The sequence below is a fragment of the Acipenser ruthenus genome, chromosome 43 (genome assembly GCF_902713425.1).
Source record: "Acipenser ruthenus chromosome 43, fAciRut3.2 maternal haplotype, whole genome shotgun sequence".
Taxonomy (NCBI): domain Eukaryota; kingdom Metazoa; phylum Chordata; class Actinopteri; order Acipenseriformes; family Acipenseridae; genus Acipenser; species Acipenser ruthenus.
Genome location: NC_081231.1, coordinates 5,111,902 through 5,133,344, shown reverse-complemented (window position 1 = coordinate 5,133,344; position 21,443 = coordinate 5,111,902). Strand labels below are relative to the sequence as shown.

The following is a 21,443-nucleotide window of genomic DNA, read 5'->3' as shown; positions in this document are numbered from 1 at the left end:
CAGGAACCTGTAACAGTACATATCACTTAATTGGATTTTAGTGCAGGGTGAAAGTTAAGGTGACCAGATTTTTAAGTCCTTAAACTGGGACAGTATGGAAACTCTGTGAATAACTTCCAGCTTCCAAGCTGTGGGGAAGCTCCAGGGTTTTTATTTTAACTTTGGCAATGTTTGATCTAATATCATATTGAAAGTGAATGCAAAGACTCACAGTTAATAAGATGAAATCATATTCCTTTTCTGATCAATTGAAATGTTGTCACTTCTTTACTTATGAAACAAATACTATTTAATCTTCCTTAATATAAGCATAAGCATTAGCCTGTGTAAAATGTGCAGGGGAGTTTTCAGATTGTCAGGAGACGCTTTCTCATTATCATTGATTGGTACTGAAAAACTGCATAGACAAGGCAGGAAATGACATCATACAATGAACATGTTTTCAGTGATACCTGTCGGCTTAAAACATGTTAAAAATAACATTTGGAAATAAAGCTACTAGCAGAAACGTAAAGGGATCGACCCCACCTCCACCCCCCCAGTCATTCGAGCCCTGACATTTGCCGTTATTTTTTTGACTACTGTAGTGTAACCTGGTCACGCAGTGAGAGTGATGATTCAGACGAGGATAGCCGCCACTTCATTTCAGCAACATGAATAAACCCGCCCGCAATTCTGTGATTGGTTGCAAATATGAACAGTGACTGTTCAGTAATTCTGCAGATTTGCACGGCACTGTGCAGACGCTTTTTAATGCTGCTGGTCGTTCAGCCTTCCCTTCAGTCACATCAAGTGTCATTGTGCTGTAATAAGTTAGATATGGTAGTAACACAGCAGCCTGCATGAAAATACAATATTCTGTTAAGGGCGCGACGATGGTCTGGGGAAAAAAAAAAAAACGGGACGAAATGAGCGTCCCAAGAAAGGTTCTGGGGACACTGGGACCAGTGTTCCAAAGTGGGACGGCTGGTCACGTTAATAAAAGTCCACAAAACAGACCAGACCGGTGCAGAATGAATTTCACGGGCCCTGTCACGTTTTTCACAGCTGTGAAATGGGTAGGGCCCTACATATAACACAAGGAGACCTGGCTGGTGTGTCTATCTGTGTGTGTCTCACTGTCTCTATTCCTTGATAGTCTATCTGTATGTGTCTCACTGTCTCTATTCCCTGACAGCTCTGGGGACCCAGCCCTCAATCTCTGTAGACTCTACAGAAGGAGAGCAGACCCAGCTGGTGTGCAGATCAGAGGGGTGGAGCCCTGAACCTGAAGTGATCTGGAGAGACAAGGATGGAAACAATGTGACATCACTGTCCAGCCCAACAGTGCAGAGTGACAGTCAGGGGTTCCTCAGTGTCAGCAGCTACATCAAAGTCAAACAGCAGTCCAACGTGTTCTCTTGTCTGGTTAGAAGTAAAACACCCAAACCAGACTGGGAATCCAAACTCCACATATCCAGTGAGTATCACATGTTTGTGGATTGAGCCTGACTCACACTGACCATAGATTACAGTCATCATGATGGGGCATCAACATCTGAATCAAACACATGAACTAGTGGACCAGTCAATATCTGAATCAAACACATGAACTAGTGGACCAGTCAATATCTGAATCAAACACATGAACTAGTGGACTAGTCAATATCTGAATCAAACACATGAACTAGTGGACCAGTCAATATCTGAATCAAACACATGAACTAGTGGACCAGTCAATATCTGAATCAAACACATGAACTAGTGGACCAGTCAATATCTGAATCAAACACATAAACTAGTGGACCAGTCAACATCTGAATCAAACACATGAACTAGTGGACCAGTCAATATCTGAATCAAACACATGAACTAGTGGACCAGTCAATATCTGAATCAAACACATGAACTAGTGGACCAGTCAATATCTGAATCAAACACATGAACTAGTGGGCCAGTCAATATCTGAATCAAACACATGAACTAGTGGGCCAGTCAATATCTGAATCAAACACATGAACTAGTGGGCCAGTCAACATCTGAATCAAACACATGAAATAGTGGACCAGTCAATATCTGAATCAAACACATGAACTAGTGGACCAGTCAATATCTGAATCAAACACATGGACTAGTGGTCCAGTCAATATCTGAATCAAACATATGAACTATTGGACCAGTCAATATCTGAATGAATGAAGGGGTGTGTCTCAGTGTTGGGAGGGGTGTGTGGAATGCTCACTATGAGGGGGTGTGTCTCAGTGTTGGGAGGGGTGTGTGGAATGCTCACTATGAGGGGGTGTGGCTCAGTGTTGGGAGGGGTGTGTGGAATGCTCACTATGAGGGGTGTGGTCAGTGTTGGGAGGGGTGTGTGGAATGCTCACTATGAGGGGTGTGGTCAGTGTTGGGAGGGGTGTGTGGAATGCTCACTATGAGGGGTGTGGCTCAGTGTTGGGAGGGGTGAGTGGAATGCTCACTATGAGGGGTGTGGTCAGTGTTGGGAGGGGTGTGTGGAATGCTCACTATGAGGGGTGTGGTCAGTGTTGGGAGGGGTGTGTGGAATGCTCACTATGAGGGGTGTGGCTCAGTGTTGGGAGGGGTGTGTGGAATGCTCACTATGAGGGTGTGTGGTTCAGTGTTGGGAGGGGTGTGTGGAATGCTCACTATGAGGGGGTGTGGTCAGTGTTGGGAGGGGTGTGTGTGTTCCAGTGTGTTGAGCTGCTGTGTTGTTTTCCAGGTGATTTTTTCCCAGGAGGCTCGGGATGGATGGTGGCTTTCTTTTTGACTTTAGCTCTCAGTATTGGAGCCATTCCTCTGCTTGGGATCCAATGGAGAAGAATGGATGGTATGAACTTTATCATTATCATGTGGCATTTCATATAGCTCTGTGCATTTTAAACATGTCAAACAGGTTTACAATAATATGGACTGTTCTGTTTTTCTTCTAGCCATGGAGAGAAAGCTTGAGCCTATGGGTAAGTAAAGCACTTAATGAAGAGATGCTGAAAACCCATTCCAGGTTTCTGCAGCAGTATCTTAAACTACCACACCCATAAATAAAGGCATCCCTGGACCGGAAATCCAGCTCATTAGAATTGATTATAAATAATAATAAATATAATTGTTTTTATACATTGCAATTGTTATTTTATTGTTTCCAGGACCCTTTTGTAAATGAGACCTGATTAAATAAATTAATAAATTAAATCTCATGGTTAAATAAATTAATCTATTCAAATTTAAATTTAAAAAAAGTTGGGGTGGGGGTTTGCACAGAAAGGTTTAGGAATATAAATATTTCCTTATAGAGGGATGTTGAAAATTGTAACAATTTTAGTTTGTATGTTTCATATACTTCACAGATAGCAGATTCATTTTCACATAGACATCCTGTTCATTTAACTGGTTGTGTTTTTCATACTGCAATTTAATCTGTACTGGAGCTGAAATAACCACACACTGTTCTGTCTGATTCATTTTAATCTGTACTGGATCTGAAATAACCACACACTGTTCTGTCTGATTCATTTTAATCTGTACTGGAGCTGAAATAACCACACACTGTTCTGTCTGATTCATTTTAATCTGTTCTGGAGCTGAAATAACAACACACTGTTCTGTCTGATTCATTTTAATCTGTACTGGATCTGAAATAACCACACACTGTTCTGTCTGATTCATTTTAATCTGCACTGGAGCTGAAATAACCACACACTGTTCTGTCTGATTCATTTTAATCTGTACTGGAGCTGAAATAACCACACACTGTTCTGTCTGATTCATTTTAATCTTTACTGGAGCTGAAATAACCACACACTGTTCTGTCTGATTTTTTTTTTTTAGCTGCTCAGCGCCTTCGTGAGGAACTTGGTAAGAACTGTTTTCATAACTTTATTTGTAGAATTACTCTAAATGTTTATATCTATCTATCTATCTATCTATCTATCTATCTATCTATCTATCTATCTACTCATGCTGTCTGTCTGTCGCTGTGTCTGTTGGGAGTGCTTGCAGTGCGTGTGCAGAGTGCGGAGTTCAGAGTGAGTGAGGGGTTCTCCTCTGCGTGTGCAGAGTGCGGAGCTCAGAGTGAGTGAGGGGTTCTTCTCTGTGTGTGCAGAGTGCGGAGTTCAGAGTGAGTGAGGGGTTCTCCTCTGTGTGTGCAGAGTGCGGAGCTCAGAGTGAGTGAGGGGTTCTCCTCTGCGTGTGCAGAGTGCGGAGTTCAGAGTGAGTGAGGGGTTCTCCTCTGCGTGTGCAGAGTGCGGAGCTCAGAGTGAGTGAGGGGTTCTCCTCTGCGTGTGTAGAGTGCGGAGCTCAGAGTGAGTGAGGGGTTCTACTCTGCGTGTGCAGAGTGCAGAGCTCAGAGTGAGTGAGGGGTTCTCCTCTGCGTGTGTAGAGTGCGGAGTTCAGAGTGAGTGAGGGGTTCTCCTCTGCGTGTGCAGAGTGCAGAGCTCAGAGTGAGTGAGGGGTTCTCCTCTGCGTGTGCAGAGTGCGGAGCTCAGACTGAGTGAGGGGTTCTCCTCTGCGTGTGCAGAGTGTGGTGCTCAGAGTGAGTGAGGGGTTCTCCTCTGTGTGTGCAGAGTGCGGAGCTCAGAGTGAGTGAGGGGTTCTCCTCTGCGTGTGCAGAGTGCGGAGTTCAGAGTGAGTGAGGGGTTCTCCTCTGCGTGTGCAGAGTGCGGAGCTCAGAGTGAGTGAGGGGTTCTCCTCTGCGTGTGCAGAGTGCGGAGCTCAGAGTGAGTGAGGGGTTCTCCTCTGCGTGTGCAGAGTGTGGAGTTCAGAGTGAGTGAGGGGTTCTCCTCTGCGTGTGCAGAGTGCAGAGCTCAGAGTGAGTGAGGGGTTCTCCTCTGCGTGTGCAGAGTGCGGAGCTCAGAGTGAGTGAGGGGTTCTCCTCTGCTTGTGCAGAGTGCGGAGCTCAGAGTAAGTGAGGGGTTCTCCTCTGCGTGTGTAGAGTGCGGAGTTCAGAGTGAGTGAGGGGTTCTCCTCTGCGTGTGCAGAGTGCGGAGCTCAGAGTGAGTGAGGGGTTCTCCTCTGCGTGTGCAGAGTGCAGAGCAGAGGGGGGGTCCCAGTCCCAGTCCCAGTCCCTGTCCCTGTCCCTGTCCCTGTCCCTGTCCCTAGGGGATCAAGGATTTTGAAGCTCCGTTAAAGGGAAAAGAGGGATTCAAGTTTTTGAGCACTGCCCTGATTTAAAATTGTTCTTAAATTCTGCACAGCAAATTAGACGCAATGCAGCTGTATTGGGCATGGAGCAAAGAGAAAGAGATCAATTAAAACATGTAATAAGCAAAGTTCGTGCCTCTCTAAACAAGAATGATGTATAAGTCTACACAAGCATCTTTTCTTTTGTACGTTTTTACTATTGTTTGTACTTTCCAGTGCAGCTCTTTTTTCAACCCAACAATGTAGACTCTTAATATAGGAACTTTAAATATAAGTGGAGGTAGAGATTGTGCAAAGAGAGCAGCTCAGTGTGAATATATAAACCATAAGAAAGTTAATGTTGCCATGCTCCAAGAGACCCATACAGATGATAATAATAAATCTGAGAGGATTCAGGATTGGGAAGGGGAGGTTATTTGTAGACGGTAGAAATTTAGTATTTGTTAATATTTATGCACCAAACGATGGGAGAGAGAGGGTGCTGTTTTTTCAGACTCTCAATGGAGTTATAGCCCAGAGTCAGACTGAAGAAGTGGTTTTATTAGCTGGTAATTTTAATTGTACAGTTGACGACAAGCTAGACAGAATAGCCCAGAGCCTCACCCCAGGTCAGTTAAGGAGCTGGTTAGTGTTTTAACAGCGCATGATAAGGAGGATGTGTGGAGGGTAATGAATCCTGATGTTAAGCACTGTGGAGTAGTGGTTAGGGTTCTGGACTCTTGACCAGAGGGTCATGGGTTCAATCCCCAGTGGGGGACACTGCTGTTGTACCCTTGAGCAAGGTACTTTACCTAGATTGCTCCAGTAAATACCCAACTGTATAAATGGGTAATTGTATTTAAAAATAATGTGATATCTGTATAATGTGAAATAATGTATAACGTGATATCTTGTAACAATTGTAAGTCGCCCTGGATAAGGGCGTCTGCTAAGAAATAAATAATAATAACTATACCTGGGCTAAGGGGAGCCATGGGAATATATGTTTAGCTCGACAAGATACATTTGATGTGTTTAAGCATCATTTAAATTATTTTTCTAAATGTACTATTCATCCCACAGGTCTATCTGATCATAGTTTGGTCAGTTTGAATATGATTATCCCTACTGAATGTGTTTATTCTTCCTATTGGCATGTTATAATAAACTTTTAAAAGACTTCTTTTATGAACGATGAAAGGCAGAAAGGGGTTTTTTTATCAATAAGGCAATGGTGGGACGTGAGTGAAGTTCAGACCCGACTGTTTTTTCAACAGTACACTATGAATGCTACAAAGAGCACTAGCGAGGCTGTGAGAGAGCTGGAGGAGGATATCACTGAACTCCATAGGGCTCTGACAGAGGAGTTCATTTCTCTGGAGAGATGTGTGCTGGCTATCGGGGAGGTGGGGGGCTGTCAGAACAAGCCAAGCTGACAGAGGAGTTCATTTCTCTGGAGAGATGTGTGCTGGCTATCGGGGAGGTGGGGGGCTGTCAGAACAAGCCAAGCTGACAGAGGAGTTCATTTCTTGGAGAGATGTGTGCTGGCTATCGGGGAGGTGGGGGGCTGTCAGAACAAGCCAAGCTGACAGTGGAGTTCATTTCTCTGGAGAGATGTGTGCTGGCTATCGTGGAGGTGAGGGGCTGTCAGAACAAGCCAAGCTGATAGAGGAGTTCATTTCTCTGTTTTCTGTCACCACCTGGCAACCCTACTGTATTTACATGCAGCTCTTCACAATAGTGCGCAATAGATTTTACACCTCAGTGTGCAGAAAGTAATCCAGCTCTCTTCTTTTCACAGAGTCTGTGAGCCGCACCCTTAAATCAGGTATGTAGAGTGTGTGTAAATCCACAGCCTGACTCACCCCAGCTCAGCCCTGCCGGTTAGTGTGTGCTGCACATCTTCTGAACTGTAGAAAGTACAGGAGGAGTGATTGTAAAATAATGCTGTCTTTATTTCTGTGTTCTAGAATGGAAGTGGATCCTCAGCTCAGCAGGTATGTGTCTCTTCAATGGATTCCTTTCACAGTGGAGGGTAAAAGAACAGCGAGGAGCCCCGTCTCACTCACTGTGTTTACATCTATAATAAAAAGTGACTTCATGTTAGCAGATTCATGTAAACCCTGCTTGCTAAAGGTGCTGGTGACCATGGCATTGACCTCATATGAATGCCACACTGAGTCATGTGATTTCTACTGCATAGAGACCCAACACTTTGAGTAAACTGTCTTCATTTCTGGTAAACAGCTGTATTCTTTGAGTTTCTTTGCTGGAGTCCAGTAAAAATAACCCTTTCACTGCCACTTTGCTTTAACCTCTGGACATACAGTGCCTTGCGAAAGTATTCGGCCCCCTTGAACTTTGCGACCTTTTGCCACATTTCAGGCTTCAAACATAAAGATATGAAACTGTAATTTTTTGTGAAGAATCAACAACAAGTGGGACACAATCATGAAGTGGAACGAAATTTATTGGATATTTCAAACTTTTTTAACAAATAAAAAACTGAAAAATTGGGCGTGCAAAATTATTCAGCCCCCTTAAGTTAATACTTTGTAGCGCCACCTTTTGCTGCGATTACAGCTGTAAGTCGCTTGGGGTATGTCTCGATCAGTTTTGCACATCGAGAGACTGAAATTTTTGCCCATTCCTCCTTGCAAAACAGCTCGAGCTCAGTGAGGTTGGATGGAGAGCATTTGTGAACAGCAGTTTTCAGTTCTTTCCACAGATTCTCGATTGGATTCAGGTCTGGACTTTGACTTGGCCATTCTAACACCTGGATATGTTTATTTGTGAACCATTCCATTGTAGATTTTGCTTTATGTTTTGGATCATTGTCTTGTTGGAAGACAAATCTCCGTCCCAGTCTCAGGTCTTTTGCAGACTCCATCAGGTTTTCTTCCAGAATGGTCCTGTATTTGGCTCCATCCATCTTCCCATCAATTTTAACCATCTTCCCTGTCCCTGCTGAAGAAAAGCAGTCCCAAACCATGATGCTGCCACCACCATGTTTGACAGTGGGGATGGTGTGTTCAGGGTGATGAGCTGTGTTGCTTTTACGCCAAACATAACGTTTTGCATTGTTGCCAAAAAGTTCGATTTTGGTTTTATCTGACCAGAGCACCTTCTTCCACATGTTTGGTGTGTCTCCCAGGTGGCTTGTGGCAAACTGTAAACAACACTTTTTATGGATATCTTTAAGAAATGGCTTTCTTCTTGCCACTCTTCCATAAAGGCCAGATTTGTGCAGTATACGACTGATTGTTGTCCTATGGACAGAGTCTCCCACCTCAGCTGTAGATCTCTGCAGTTCATCCAGAGTGATCATGGGCCTCTTGGCTGCATCTCTGATCAGTCTTCTCCTTGTATGAGCTGAAAGTTTAGAGGGACGGCCAGGTCTTGGTAGATTTGCAGTGGTCTGATACTCCTTCCATTTCAATATTATCGCTTGCACAGTGCTCCTTGGGATGTTTAAAGCTTGGGAAATCTTTTTGTATCCAAATCCGGCTTTAAACTTCTCCACAACAGTATCTCGGACCTGCCTGGTGTGTTCCTTGTTCTTCATGATGCTCTCTGCGCTTTAAACGGACCTCTGAGACTATCACAGTGCAGGTGCATTTATACGGAGACTTGATTACACACAGGTGGATTCTATTTATCATCATTAGTCATTTAGGTCAACATTGGATCATTCAGAGATCCTCACTGAACTTCTGGAGAGAGTTTGCTGCACTGAAAGTAAAGGGGCTGAATAATTTTGCACGCCCAATTTTTCAGTTTTTTATTTGTTAAAAAAGTTTGAAATATCCAATAAATTTCGTTCCACTTCATGATTGTGTCCCACTTGTTGTTGATTCTTCACAAAAAATTACAGTTTCATATCTTTATGTTTGAAGCCTGAAATGTGGCAAAAGGTCGCAAAGTTCAAGGGGGCCGAATACTTTCGCAAGGCACTGTATAATTGATACAGAAAACACACTGTAAATACTCAATTTATTATTATTATTATTATTATTATTATTATTATTATTATTATTATTATTATTGGCACGGTGGTTAGCGTTGCTGCCTCACAGCTCCAGGGTCCTGGGTTCGAGTCCGGCCTCAGGGGTCTGTCTGTGTGGAGTTTGCATGTTCTCCCTGTGTTCACGTGGGTTTTCTCTGGGTACTCTAGTTTCCTCCCATAGTCCAAAGACATGCTGGCTAGGTGGATTGGCCTCTCTAAATTGCCCCTTAGTTGCTCTGCGATGGACTGGCGTCCCGTCCAGGGTGTAGAGTGTCACCTTGCGCCCATGTGTCTGTCGGGTTAGGCTCTGGCTCACCGCAGCCCTCTATAGGATTAAGTGGTTATAGATAATGGAGGGATTATTATTATTATTATTATTATTATTATTATTATTATTATTATTATTATTATTATTATTATTATTGTCTCCTCTCTTCTTCACAGTTGACTGTTTGACTCTGGACCTCGATACAGCACACCCCCGGCTCACCCTGCCTGTGGATGGGAAACAAGTGAGAGGGAAAAGGCAGGATCATAACAGTTCTCAGAGATTTGATTACAGGCGCTGTGTGCTGGGCAAGGAGGGCTTCACCTCAGGGAGACACTACTGGGAGCTGGGTGTGGGAAAGAATACATTCTGGAGATTAGGAGTCAGCAGAGAGTCTCCCCCGAGGAAGGAGGAGTTCAGCATGACCCCCCAGCAGGGTTACTGGACTGTGGGGTGGGATGGAGATGAAGATAAAGATGAGTTCATTGCTCTCACTGACCCCCAGACCCCCCTCCCCCTGAGCCTGAAGCCCCAGAAGCTGGGGGTGTATCTGGATTATGAGGAAGGGCGGCTCTCCTTTTACAATGTGGAGACCAGATCTCACATCTACACTTTCACTGACATGGAGTTCAAGCCCAATGAGAAACTCTATCCATTCTTCTGGACTTGGGACGAGAAAACAGACCTTGCACTGGTGTCCCCGAGGAAGATGAATGACAGCTCTTTCTTTCTTCTAGTCTGGAAATGGATTCTTGCTGCATCAGGTACTGATTCACTTTACTACTTGTTTGCTAGAGGCTGATATGCTTGTTGGTTTATTATTTATTTCTATAACTCCTATCTGGTTTGAAGTGTTACAGAACACCCTTTAGTGTTTTCAACAAATACACAGCTAACCATTGCTTTTCATAATAATAACATGGGTCTTGCAAGTTTTATTATTTTATAGTATTGATAAGTTCATGTCATAATAAAAAGTCTGCAGTTGTTACAATAACAGCAGTGGATAAGTTTAAATTATTACAGAACACGCTTCAGTCTTTTTAACAAACACACTCTTTCCATTGCTGTCTCCTGTGCTAAACGCATTGCTGAGATATCTTTACAACATTATATCAATTGTTTTGATATTTTTATTCACATAAATTAACTGAGAAATGAAGGCGATGTCAAAACAGTGTGAGGATTGTGTCACACCTCCATGTGTACCTGCCTGACTCTTCACACAGTGTGAGGATAGTGTCACACCTCCATGTGTACCTGCCTGACTCTTCACACAGTGTGAGGATAGTGTCACACCTCCAGGTGTACCTGCCTGACTCTTCACACAGTGTGAGGATTGAGTCTGAACTCCTGCGTGGCTCTCTCTGCCACCTTCCTCACTGCTTTGGCCACGTCTCCGCGCTGGCCCAGGGCATTGGTGCCGGTATGCATGGCGATGTGTCGGGGGCTCCCCAGGCTGGTTCGGTTCAGTAGCTGCAGGGCTCTCCAATAGCCTTTTCACACTAGCAAACCAGAGCCGAGCCGAGTCCTCGCGGTACGGCTAGTTCCACACGGGTCATTTTGTCGATCCGAACCGGAACCGTGAAACTCTGGCCTCGCGAGATATCTGGTACTGGCTCGGTGCTGAGCAAGGCTGGGGGCGCGGTTAACTCGTACTGCCTGAAACGATAGAGTCTACCAAAAGATTTCACAGGGATTGAGAAATATGAGACTAAACCGCAGCGCAAAACAGTGCTGTGAAAAAATAAAAATAATAAAACAGGATTCAAAATAAATAAAAGATCATAACAATAAAAGCATCGACCGCAAAAAAAGTAAATCTGATGTCTTAATGTCTAGGGCAGCAGTGTGGAGTAGTGGTTAGGGCTCTGGACTATTGACCGGAGGGTCGTGGGTTCAATCCCCGGTCGGGGACACTGCTGCTGTACCCTTGAGCAAGGTACTTTACCTAGATTGCTCCAGTAAAAACCCAACTGTATAAATGGGGAATTGTATGTAAAAATAATGTGATATCTTGTAACAATTGTAAGTCGCCCTGGATAAGGGCGTCTGCTAAGAAATAAATAATAATAATAATAATAATTAATGGACGCAGTTCTTGGTCACAGACCTGCAGCGACCGGCGCCGATGTGTTGAATTCGGAGACTTGTCTTCTGGAAAGTATTTCTCCTTTAAATTGTTTAACGCTGACAGGGATCATTTCAAACAGAGACAAATCAAACCTTACAGTGTGTGAACTGCAAGGTCTGCTGCTGCTTCATGAATTGGGTTCCATGTATTTATCAGCAACGCTTTATATTGCATGACATAAATTAATATTAAATAGATATGCAATTGATATTAAATTAATGTTAAATTAATATTTAATAAATGTGCACTGGCTGGTTTCTTGCTAAATGTTACCCAAATATCGATTGAAAATGTAATGGCACGTCACGGCCATTTATATCACGTTTTGTTACCGTTGAAAATATGTAATAATTTCCCCTTATTGAAAATACAGTTAATCTGACTTGAATGTCAATGGAAAGTAACAAGGAATAATTGAACGTAAATTCAATATGCAATTTAACATTCATTTAATATCAGTTTAATATTAATTTATGCCACGCAATATAAAGCGTTATCATTTTTTCTAATGAATAAAGTGATCAGTAATCGCGCATATTATTTTGAGTTACTTTATAAACCAGCCCTTAACAGAAAAATAAAAATAAGCTCCATATATTGGAAATGTGCAAAGTATCTGAAAATCACATTCAATTCGGTCATTTTAAAAAATCCCATCTATTAACATTGCATGTATAAAAACAAGCTGTAAAGAAAAATCTCTTTAATGTTTCGTTTAGATTTTGTTTTTAATAGGCCTGCTTTAAATCTATTTTTCTGACGTGTTCACTGACATTTTTTAAATACTATCTGTAACTTTTTAAAGTTATTAGTAGTAGTAGTTAATCTAACTTTAATAATTTGAAATGAAATTATTCGGTTTGTATTTGCAGTCAGCAGCATGTGAAACACAAACCCATATTTGTGTATTCGTGTGAAATCTTTTGGTACTTTATCGTTTCGCACAGTCCGACCTCGGGATCCATTCTCAAAACAAATCCACAGCACTCCACTGTGCGCGCGTGTCCGCTCAATCTGGCGTCACGTTCCACAGGCAGCTTCTTCTTTGAGAAGCAGTGTGAAGGTGCACCGTGACACAGTCCCGGGTGGGCAGCGGGGGCAATGACGTTGCGTGTATTTATTTATTTTTTTTTCTGTGGCGTGGCGTGGCAGTGTTGTCGGACTGTCGATCAAAGCAGAAATTCACAAGTCAGAGCTACCAGATTGCCTTCCTGTAGGCGGGATGTTAAGGTCATGTGATCGCTCTGCTTCAGATGTAAACAGTGTGTTCAGTATTAATAAAATTACAATATGTCGAGTCCGCTTCCAAAGAACACGTTTTGCAAAGTATAAAGAACACAACAGGCAGCTGCAGGAGCTGGAATGCGTTTGTACCGCGGGCTCAGCTTTGAGGAGCTGGAATGTGTTTGTACCGCGGGCTCAGCTTTGAGACGCTGGAATGTGTTTGTACCGCGGGCTCAGCTTTGAGGAGCTGGAATGGGTTTGTATCGCGGGCTCAGCTTTGAGGAGCTGGAATGGGTTTGTACCGCGGGCTCAGCTTTGAGGAGCTGGAATGGGTTTGTATCGCGGGCTCAGCTTTGAGGAGCTGGAATGGGTTTGTACCGCGGGCTCAGCTTTGAGGAGCTGGAATGGGTTTGTATCGCGGGCTCAGCTTTGAGGAGCTGGAATGGGTTTGTACCGCGGGCTCAGCTTTGAGGAGCTGGAATGGGTTTGTACCGCGGGCTCAGCTTTGAGGAGCTGGAATGGGTTTGTACCGCGTGCTCAGCTTTGAGACGCTGGAATGGGTTTGTACCGCGTGCTCAGCTTTGAGACGCTGGAATGGGTTTGTACCGCGGGCTCAGCTTTGAGGAGCTGGAATGGGTTTGTACCGCGGGCTCAGCTTTGAGGAGCTGGAATAGGTTTGTACCGCGGGCTCAGCTTTGAGACGCTGGAATGGGTTTGTACCGCGTGCTCAGCTTTGAGGAGCTGGAATGGGTTTGTACCGCGTGCTCAGCTTTGAGGAGCTGGAATGGGTTTGTACCGCGGGCTCAGCTTTGAGGAGCTGGAATGGGTTTGTACCGCGGGCTCAGCTTTGAGGAGCTGGAATGGGTTTGTACCGCGGGCTCAGCTTTGAGACGCTGGAATGGGTTTGTACCGCGTGCTCAGCTTTGAGACGCTGGAATGGGTTTGTACCGCGGGCTCAGATTTGAGGAGCTGGAATGGGTTTGTACCGCGGGCACAGCTTTGAGGAGCTGGAATGGGTTTGTTCTTTTGACGAAACGTTTTCATACTAACTCCTGTACTTGAGAACATTCATTTAAAAATTCAATTGATGCCTCTGATTTAATACGTTTTTTGTGACTAATTAGCTATTAACATTTAAAACATTGAGTACTCTGATGTGTGTTTCAATATTAACTGAATCAAGTTATGAATCAAACTCATACATCTCGTTACATACCAGTAACTGATTTATTAAAATGTTTGGATAAGCTGCTATTTTATTAATTACTGGCTCTGTTTAGTTTCTGCAATTTATTTTATTTACTAAATGAATTTCCCTCAGTGCATATTCTATGTGATTTCCATCTTTCACAATATGTATTCAGATGAATAAAGGGCAGTTTAGATTTGGTTTATTTAGTGTTACAGGTTTAAACATATTAAATGTTTTTAATTTGACATTTTCTCAAGGAGTGCGGGACCCCTGGTGTATCTCACGGCTCATTGCGTTCACTGCGGTTTCCATGACAACAGAACACTGCTACAATTCCAAATTCAGAACACTGCCGCAATTCCAACTGCGATTCCAAACTGCAGCTTGAGTTCAGCCTGTCCATTTAAGAGACTTTACTGTACGAGGCGATCTCGGGGTTTAGTTAATATTTATATCTAGTAAATATTATTATTTTAAGGTTCATTTTAATTGATCTTCATACCTTCATACCCTCGCTCCTTCATACCCTCTTAATAATACTAATAATAATGCTAGTAATAATAATACATTTATTACTACTGCTAATAATAATAATAATAATAATAATAATAATAATAATAATAATAATAATAATAATAATAATAATGTCTCCTCTCTGCGCCACAGTTGATGTGACTCTGGACCCTGATACAGCACACCCCCGGCTCACCCTGTCTGCGGAAGGGAAACGAGTGAGACTGGGAGAGACACGGCAGGATCTCCCTGACAATCCAGTGAGATTTGATGTCTGGCGCTGTGTGCTGGGCAGGGAGAGCTTCACCTCGGGGAGACACTACTGGCAGGTGCAGGTGGGGGGGAATACACTGTGGAGATTAGGAGTCAGCAAAGAGTCTGCCGAGAGGAAGGGGGGGATCAGCATGACCCCCCAGCAGGGTTACTGGACTGTGAGGTGGAGTGGAGGTGAGTTCACTGCTCACACTGACCCCCAGACCCCCCTCCCCCGGAGCCTGAAGCCCCAGAAGCTGGGGGTGTATCTGGATTATGAGGAAGGGCAGCTCTCCTTTTACAATGTGGAGACCAGATCTCACATCTACACTTTCACTGACATGGAGTTCAATCCCAATGAGAAACTCTATCCATTCTTCTGTACTGTGGATGAGAATACAGCCCTTGTGCTGGAGACCCCTGACCCTGACCCTGTCAGCGCTGCAGATTAAACACACATTGCTGTCTGAACCAGGAAACTATTCAAACAGCTCAGACAATCTCCTCTTCACTTTCACTGACACTCTCTCTGCACTCTTCTGGGCTGATGAGAAGAAATCCTCTCTCTTCCACCCTCTTACCCTGAGCCCCTCCTCTTTATTTCTCTACACCCGCTTTCCTACTCTTCCCTTCCTGTCTCCATCTGTTTCCCCTCCACCTCTCCATCTCCAGATCCCTCATTCTCTCTTCTTCTGCTCTCCTCTCTGCCTCCCCTATGGCTCTCCTCACTATTTCCCTTCCCTCTGATATGTTAATCCCCTCCCTTTCCCACTCTCCCTCTCCACCCTGCCTTCTCTACTCTCCCTCTCTCCCCATCCTCTCTCCTCTCCCTCTCTCCTCCCTGCCTTCTCTACTCTCCCTCTCTCCCCCATCCTCTCTCCTCTCCCTCTCTCCTCCCTGCCTTCTCTACTCTCCCTCTCTCCTCCATCCTCTCCACTCTCCCTCTCTCCACCCTGCCTTCTCTACTGTCCCACTCTCCTCTATCCTCTCCACTCTCCCTCTCTCCACCCTGCCTTCTCTACTCTCCCTCTCCTCTATCCTCTCTACTTTCCCTCGCTCCACCCTTCCCTCTCTCCTCTCCCTCTCTTCTCTCCTCCCTCTCCCTCTCTCCTCCATGCCCCCTCTAATTTTGTACTGTGATATTTTGTAACAGCTTTAAGTCTCCCTGGATAAGGACGTCTGCTAATAAATAAATAATGATAAAAGACTTTCTAGACAATAGATGAATGCATTATTTTCCATGTAATCAATATTTACCCTGAAGCTGAGATGCTCCCTGAATATTATTCATTGCTAAACTTAGTGAACTGATTTCTGCTATTTTGATATGAATCTTCTGTTCTGTTTTTGTAGCGCATCTATTTTCTATCTTTCTTGATAAAATGTATAAAAGATATAACGGTGTTGTGTGATTTACTGCTCAATTGTTTACCTTGGCAATCTTGAACTCGTAAAAAGAAAGACATTCATGACAGCAGAGTGCTGATTCTTCACACATAACTCTCAACAATAACAAGCCTGTTGGGTCCATGAGCAGATTCTTCACAGAGACACTCTGCTCTAGTCTAGCTGCTATAGTCAATCAAACACTGTGCTCTAGTCTAGCTGCTATAGTCAATCAAACACTGTGCTCTAGTCTAGCTGCTATAGTCAAACACTGTGCTCTAGTCTAGCTGCTATAGTCAAACACTGCTCTAGTCTAGCTGCTATAGTCAGCAATCAAACACTGTGCTCTAGTCAAGTTGCTATAGTCAGCAATCTCCACACACTGTTCTAGTCTAAGTGCCCTCAGTTTGACCCTGTGTTCTGGCCACGCCCCCCTCCAGTGCAGTATCCATGAAGGACTTCCCGCTGCTGCACGGGGCGGGGGGGGGTTCCTGTCGGGAACGAACCTGGAAGAGGCCGACTACAACACGAGGACTCCGATGCATGTAGCCGTGTCGGCCAACGATCCAGAGATGGTGGAGAAACTGCTGTACTACAGAGCCACACCGCTGGTGAGAGAGGGGGAGAGGGAGGGAGGTGGAGACAGCTGGGGCTGTACTACAGATCCACACCGCTGGGGAGAGAGGGGAGGGGGAGACAGCTGGGGCTGTACTACAGATCCACACCGCTGGGGAGAGAGGGGAGGGGAGAGGGAGGGGGGAGACAGCTGGGGCTGTACTACAGATCCACACCGCTGGTGAGAGAGGGGAGGGGGAGGAGTTGGGGCTGTACTACAGATCCACACTGCTGGTGAGAGAGGGGAGGGGGAGAGGGAGGGAGGGGGAGACAGCTGGGGCTGTACTACAGATCCACACCGTTGGGGAGAGAGGGGAGGGGGAGAGAGGGGAGGGGGAGAGGGAGGGGGGGGAGACAGCTGGGGCTGTACTACAGATCCATACCGCTGGTAAGAGGGGATTTTTTTAGTATGTCTAAGATTGCCTGTTTAATTGTAATGGATGATATCTCTACTTTGTTTGAAACTCAGAGTGGGGATCTTCGGAGGATTGCAGGCCCTGTACACACTCCAGTTAGTTTACATATCCCCACCTCCTCCTCAAAGCACAGAGTTACTTCCAGTCTAACTTAGAAATACTTAAAGAAACAGAACAGATTCTGTTCAGATGTGTTTTAATTGTCATTTTTATTCAGCATACATGGGAGATTTTACAAAAAAAAACCCTCAAAATATAATCAATTTGTGCCCGTTGTTTTTGATTTTATTTTAGTCTCTATGATGAGGGTTGCACAGACCACTGAAACCAATTTCAGTTCTTATTAAAATAATTCTACTGCAGCTCAAGACAGAATTCCCTCAGTGTTAGCGGTCCATCACTTCCATTCGCTACACAGCTCTCAAATGTGCAGCTTTTGAAAGATGTTGCAGCAAAACATGGATTCTCATTTGAACACCTCCGGTGCTACCCTGGGCTAATCTCTGTTTGCACAAGCCAGGCTTTCAAAAGCTTACTAGAACGAAAACTCTTCATTTTACAACGTGATATGTGCTACAGTGCTACACCCGGTTAAAGAAATCTCTGTTTGCAAGCCATGGTTTCAGTTAGGGTTGCACTTCCTTGTGCACCTGGAGGATGAAATTGTCCCCGCCCCTTCGCTGGTTTCTTTCCTGTCATTAACCAATCAGCTGCTGCTCCCCCTGCTGACTGGCATGCCATCAGCCAGTAACATGACCCTGAAGACACTGCAGAGGTGAAGTGAGGCGGGGAGTCCAGCAGCCTTCCCGAGTGCGAGGCACAGAAACAGATCTTCCTTTAATCCAGTGATCATGTCAAATCCAGGTCTGCGAGAACATCTTTCAAAAACTGGACATCTGAGAGCTAATGCAACTTCCAAGCAGGTCATCTTTATGGAATTATTTTGTTAAGTTATAAATCACTTAAAGAAAAACGAAAGAATGAATTTCCACACATTTTAATTTTCCAACAGTGTAGATTTTTATTTAAAGCTCCACATGACTTCAAACGCTCTGGAAGAAAGGCTTACAGACAGACGTCTTCATATTTTTTTTAATTTGTAAAAATCACCTTTTGGAATGTAAAATTGAGATCGCAAAAGCAGTGGTTCAGTGTGTGAGGTTTACTGGTCCCAGTTTAATGAGCGCACTGGTCTAGTAGACATAACTGGCAGTGAAGAGAGACTGGGAGGCAGCCAATCCGTTAATCTGAAGAAAAAAATAATAAACCAATCAGTAACACACACAGATGGACACATAGACGGACACACACACACACACACACAGACAGAGACAGACACTGACAGGGTGAAAAACCCTCATCTGTAAAGAAGGGTTTATTTTTTGATGTATTTTGTGTCCATGACTTGTTTTGTTCCGGTGTCACAGAATATCTGTTCCTCCAGCAAACAAATATTAACTCCCCCCTAGGACCCAATATTTCACCTTTCGAATATTTGTTCCGCCCTTATTTTTTTTTCTAACAGCCATCCATCTTTGCATAGAAGTCTATATCGCTGCCCTTTCAACTAAACCCTAACCCTAAACTTGTACCCCCAGTCCCCTCGGACAGGTCCCGTCTCCCCTGCAATAATACATGAGAACAGTCTGCAAGCATTACACACATTCAAAAACATTATACATGCAGAATTCACATAGAAATAGGACACACACACACATGTGTGTGGGGGTGGGGGTGGCACACACACAAATATTTCAAGGGAACCAATATTGGTTGACACCGGTACTCGTTTCCCTTCACTCACATTCTACAGTATAAATGCGCACAATTATTGCACCAACTCCATCAACAGCAACATTCTCTTTACTTTCCTATTTAACTGTGAGCCGTGATTGGAGCTCCACTGGATTATTCCATTTTAAATGAGGCGGGGGTGTATGCAAGGCTGTAACAAGCCAGTATCTTCAGTGGGTTAAATAAAAGTGCTTAGCAGCTTCACTATTGCAATGTCTGCCTTTGCCTGATCGCTTGAGCCTCACCTTGACACAGACAGACAGACATAGAGAGAGAGATAGACACACACACACAGACACAGAGATAGACACACACTAGTTACATTCAACAGCAATGTACAAAACTGACTGAAGACACTTCCAATGGCATTGCATGTACGTGGTACACGAGTTCTGCAAAGCCAATCATTCAGATGTATGTATTTAACCAGGACAGAGCCTTTGAGAGAGACATCTCATTCACAAGGGGGTCCCTGACAAGAAACAACATTACAAAAATCATGAGAGAGAGAGAGAGAGAGAAAGAGAGAGAAAGAGAGAGAGAGAGCAAGCAGTCATCGAAACAGGACAAGAACACTTCAAACAAAATAACCAACAAGTCACACCGCTCCAGTGTTCATGATGGTGGTCACAGTCGCTATTTACAGGGTCTGCAGCCCTGCTCAGATTTAGAACACATCTTTCTGAGTGATTTAAAAAGGGATTGTGAAGAGGCTGTTTTTATGTTTGAAGGCAAGGAGTTCCTAGGAGGAGATGCCCGATGTACAAACAGCATCTCTGCTCATACTGGAGCTCAGTTTAAGGATTTTGTCTCCTTTACAGACCGGCGCTTTTTGAACGCCCCTTCTACCCTGGCTCTTTCAGTGAAGGCCACTTGCACAGCCTGGAGGTCTCCTGGCTTGCTTGCCGAGGCGGAGAGCGTGGAGGCCTGCAGGGCTCTCCCGTAGGAGAAGGTGAGCTTCCAGGGCTTGGGCAGGGGGCACTGGTTAATGGCGTTGAGATTGAGAGAGGCATCCTCCTCTCTCTGACCCCCGGAGAGGAAGCAGATACCTGGGAGAGAGGGAGAGACAGAATGTGAGAGAGCAGAGATACATCATTTGTATTGAGTGTTTAATATGCTTTACCAGACCTCTCTGTGCTTTACAATGCTTCCCTATGCTTTACCAGACCTCTCTGTGCTTAACAATGCTTCCCTATGCTTTACCAGACCTCTCTGTGCTTTACAATGCTTCCCTATGCTTTACCACACCTCTCTGTGCTTTACAATTGTAGCAGGTAGGACTACTGCTAACTTAATTGTGTGTTAATTGTAACTCATTGACTTCCCCTTAAAAGCTGTGTTCGTTGTTGCTCTTGACCGCAGCGCTGTTTCTGATCAGGACTGTCAGCATACGTCACGCGTGTGAATGCCTCCACAGAAGGGAAGCTCCACGCCGTTTGCGTTTCTTCTCAGTGTGATCTTTTCCGTTGTGTTTTTAATGTGTTGTTTTGCTGGTTGCGTGGTCAGGTTCGTTGTTTTAACCTCCTCAGGGTGACCTGGTGTAACTCCTCCTTTGTGTGACCACAGCAAGAGCTCACCAGGGTAACGCAACCGGAAGTCTTGTTTCTCACGGAATCATGTTTTCGTGGAGTGTCTGATATGATTTCTTCTGTATTTGAGGAGTGCGCACAGCCACTGTTTCTTGTATGTTCTTTTTGTTCTGATTTCTTAGATGTTTTCTTTATTTTGCTCTCTGCTGCTTTAGTTCCAGTTTTCCAGCACGTTCATCATGCAGTTTGCTGTTTGTTTGTAGTGTTATCTAACGCTTTGTTTATAGCTTCGCTTTGTGCTCGTACTACTGGTGTGGTAAACTGTAGATTCTACAACCAAGACGTTTCTGATTGCTGCTCTACTGTATCTCCCTGCTTGAGATTTATATTAGTATTATAATTATCATCTATCACATATCAGTAGAACCTTTAACATTCAAGCGGTAGCCATCTTGTGGTGGTTTCCAGTATTGCATCTATCATCATTTTATTTTTTTTACATATATTATTATTATTATAATTTATTTATTAGCAGACGCCCTTATCCAGGGCGACTTACAATCATAAGCAAATACATTTCAAGTGTTACAGTACAAGTAATAATACAATAAGAGCAAGATAAATACAATGACTATAGTTCAAGCAAGTACAAGTGTGACAAAGTACAATTCAATAATACAGCAGATAACAGTGACAGTGATAGTTACATCAGGATATGATTAATTACAAAATACTACAGATTAAACACTTGGCAGATTACAGTACTCTGAAGTACAGGATTAAATGCAGTAAAATAGGGGGCAGATAAGAGCAGATAAAGTGCATTTTAAGGAAGGGTGATAGTGTCCCAGGGGAAAAACAGAGGAGTTCTACAGGTGCTGTCTGAAGAGGTGAGTCTTAAGGAGGCGCCGGAATGTGGTCAGGGACTGGGCGGTCCTGACATCTGTAGGATGGTCATTCTACCACTGCGGAGCAAGGGTGGAGAAGGAGCGGGCTCTGGAG

General features: G+C 44.2%; 1 protein-coding gene and 1 long non-coding RNA gene across 7 annotated transcripts in view; one reads left to right on the top strand and one right to left on the bottom strand.

Annotated features, from left to right (window-relative positions):
* LOC117970363 (butyrophilin subfamily 1 member A1-like) overlaps positions 1 to 16,100 on the top strand; it is a 184,794-nt gene extending 168,694 nt beyond the window's left edge. For 4 of the 6 annotated variants that reach the window (XM_059011827.1, XM_059011824.1, XM_059011822.1 and 1 more), the window contains 8 exons: positions 1,178 to 1,459; positions 2,717 to 2,824; positions 2,928 to 2,954; positions 3,823 to 3,849; positions 6,914 to 6,940; positions 7,083 to 7,109; positions 9,563 to 10,150; positions 14,603 to 16,100. In XM_059011827.1, the coding sequence (XP_058867810.1) occupies positions 1,178 to 1,459; positions 2,717 to 2,824; positions 2,928 to 2,954; positions 3,823 to 3,849; positions 6,914 to 6,940; positions 7,083 to 7,109; positions 9,563 to 10,150; positions 14,603 to 15,153 (1,637 nt within the window). In that variant the 3' untranslated portion in view covers positions 15,154 to 16,100. The remainder of the gene's footprint in view (positions 1 to 1,177; positions 1,460 to 2,716; positions 2,825 to 2,927; positions 2,955 to 3,822; positions 3,850 to 6,913; positions 6,941 to 7,082; positions 7,110 to 9,562; positions 10,151 to 14,602) is intronic. The other 2 variants (XM_059011826.1, XM_059011825.1) reach the window with 2 other exon arrangements.
* Positions 16,101 to 18,113: 2,013 nt separating this feature from the next.
* On the bottom strand, positions 18,114 to 20,652 carry LOC131709418 (uncharacterized). Its single transcript, XR_009311524.1, has 2 exons — positions 19,762 to 20,652; positions 18,114 to 18,365 (listed from the first exon to the last, which is right to left on the bottom strand). It is a non-coding gene; the product is annotated as an uncharacterized LOC131709418 (long non-coding RNA).
* Positions 20,653 to 21,443: the final 791 nt, after the last annotated feature.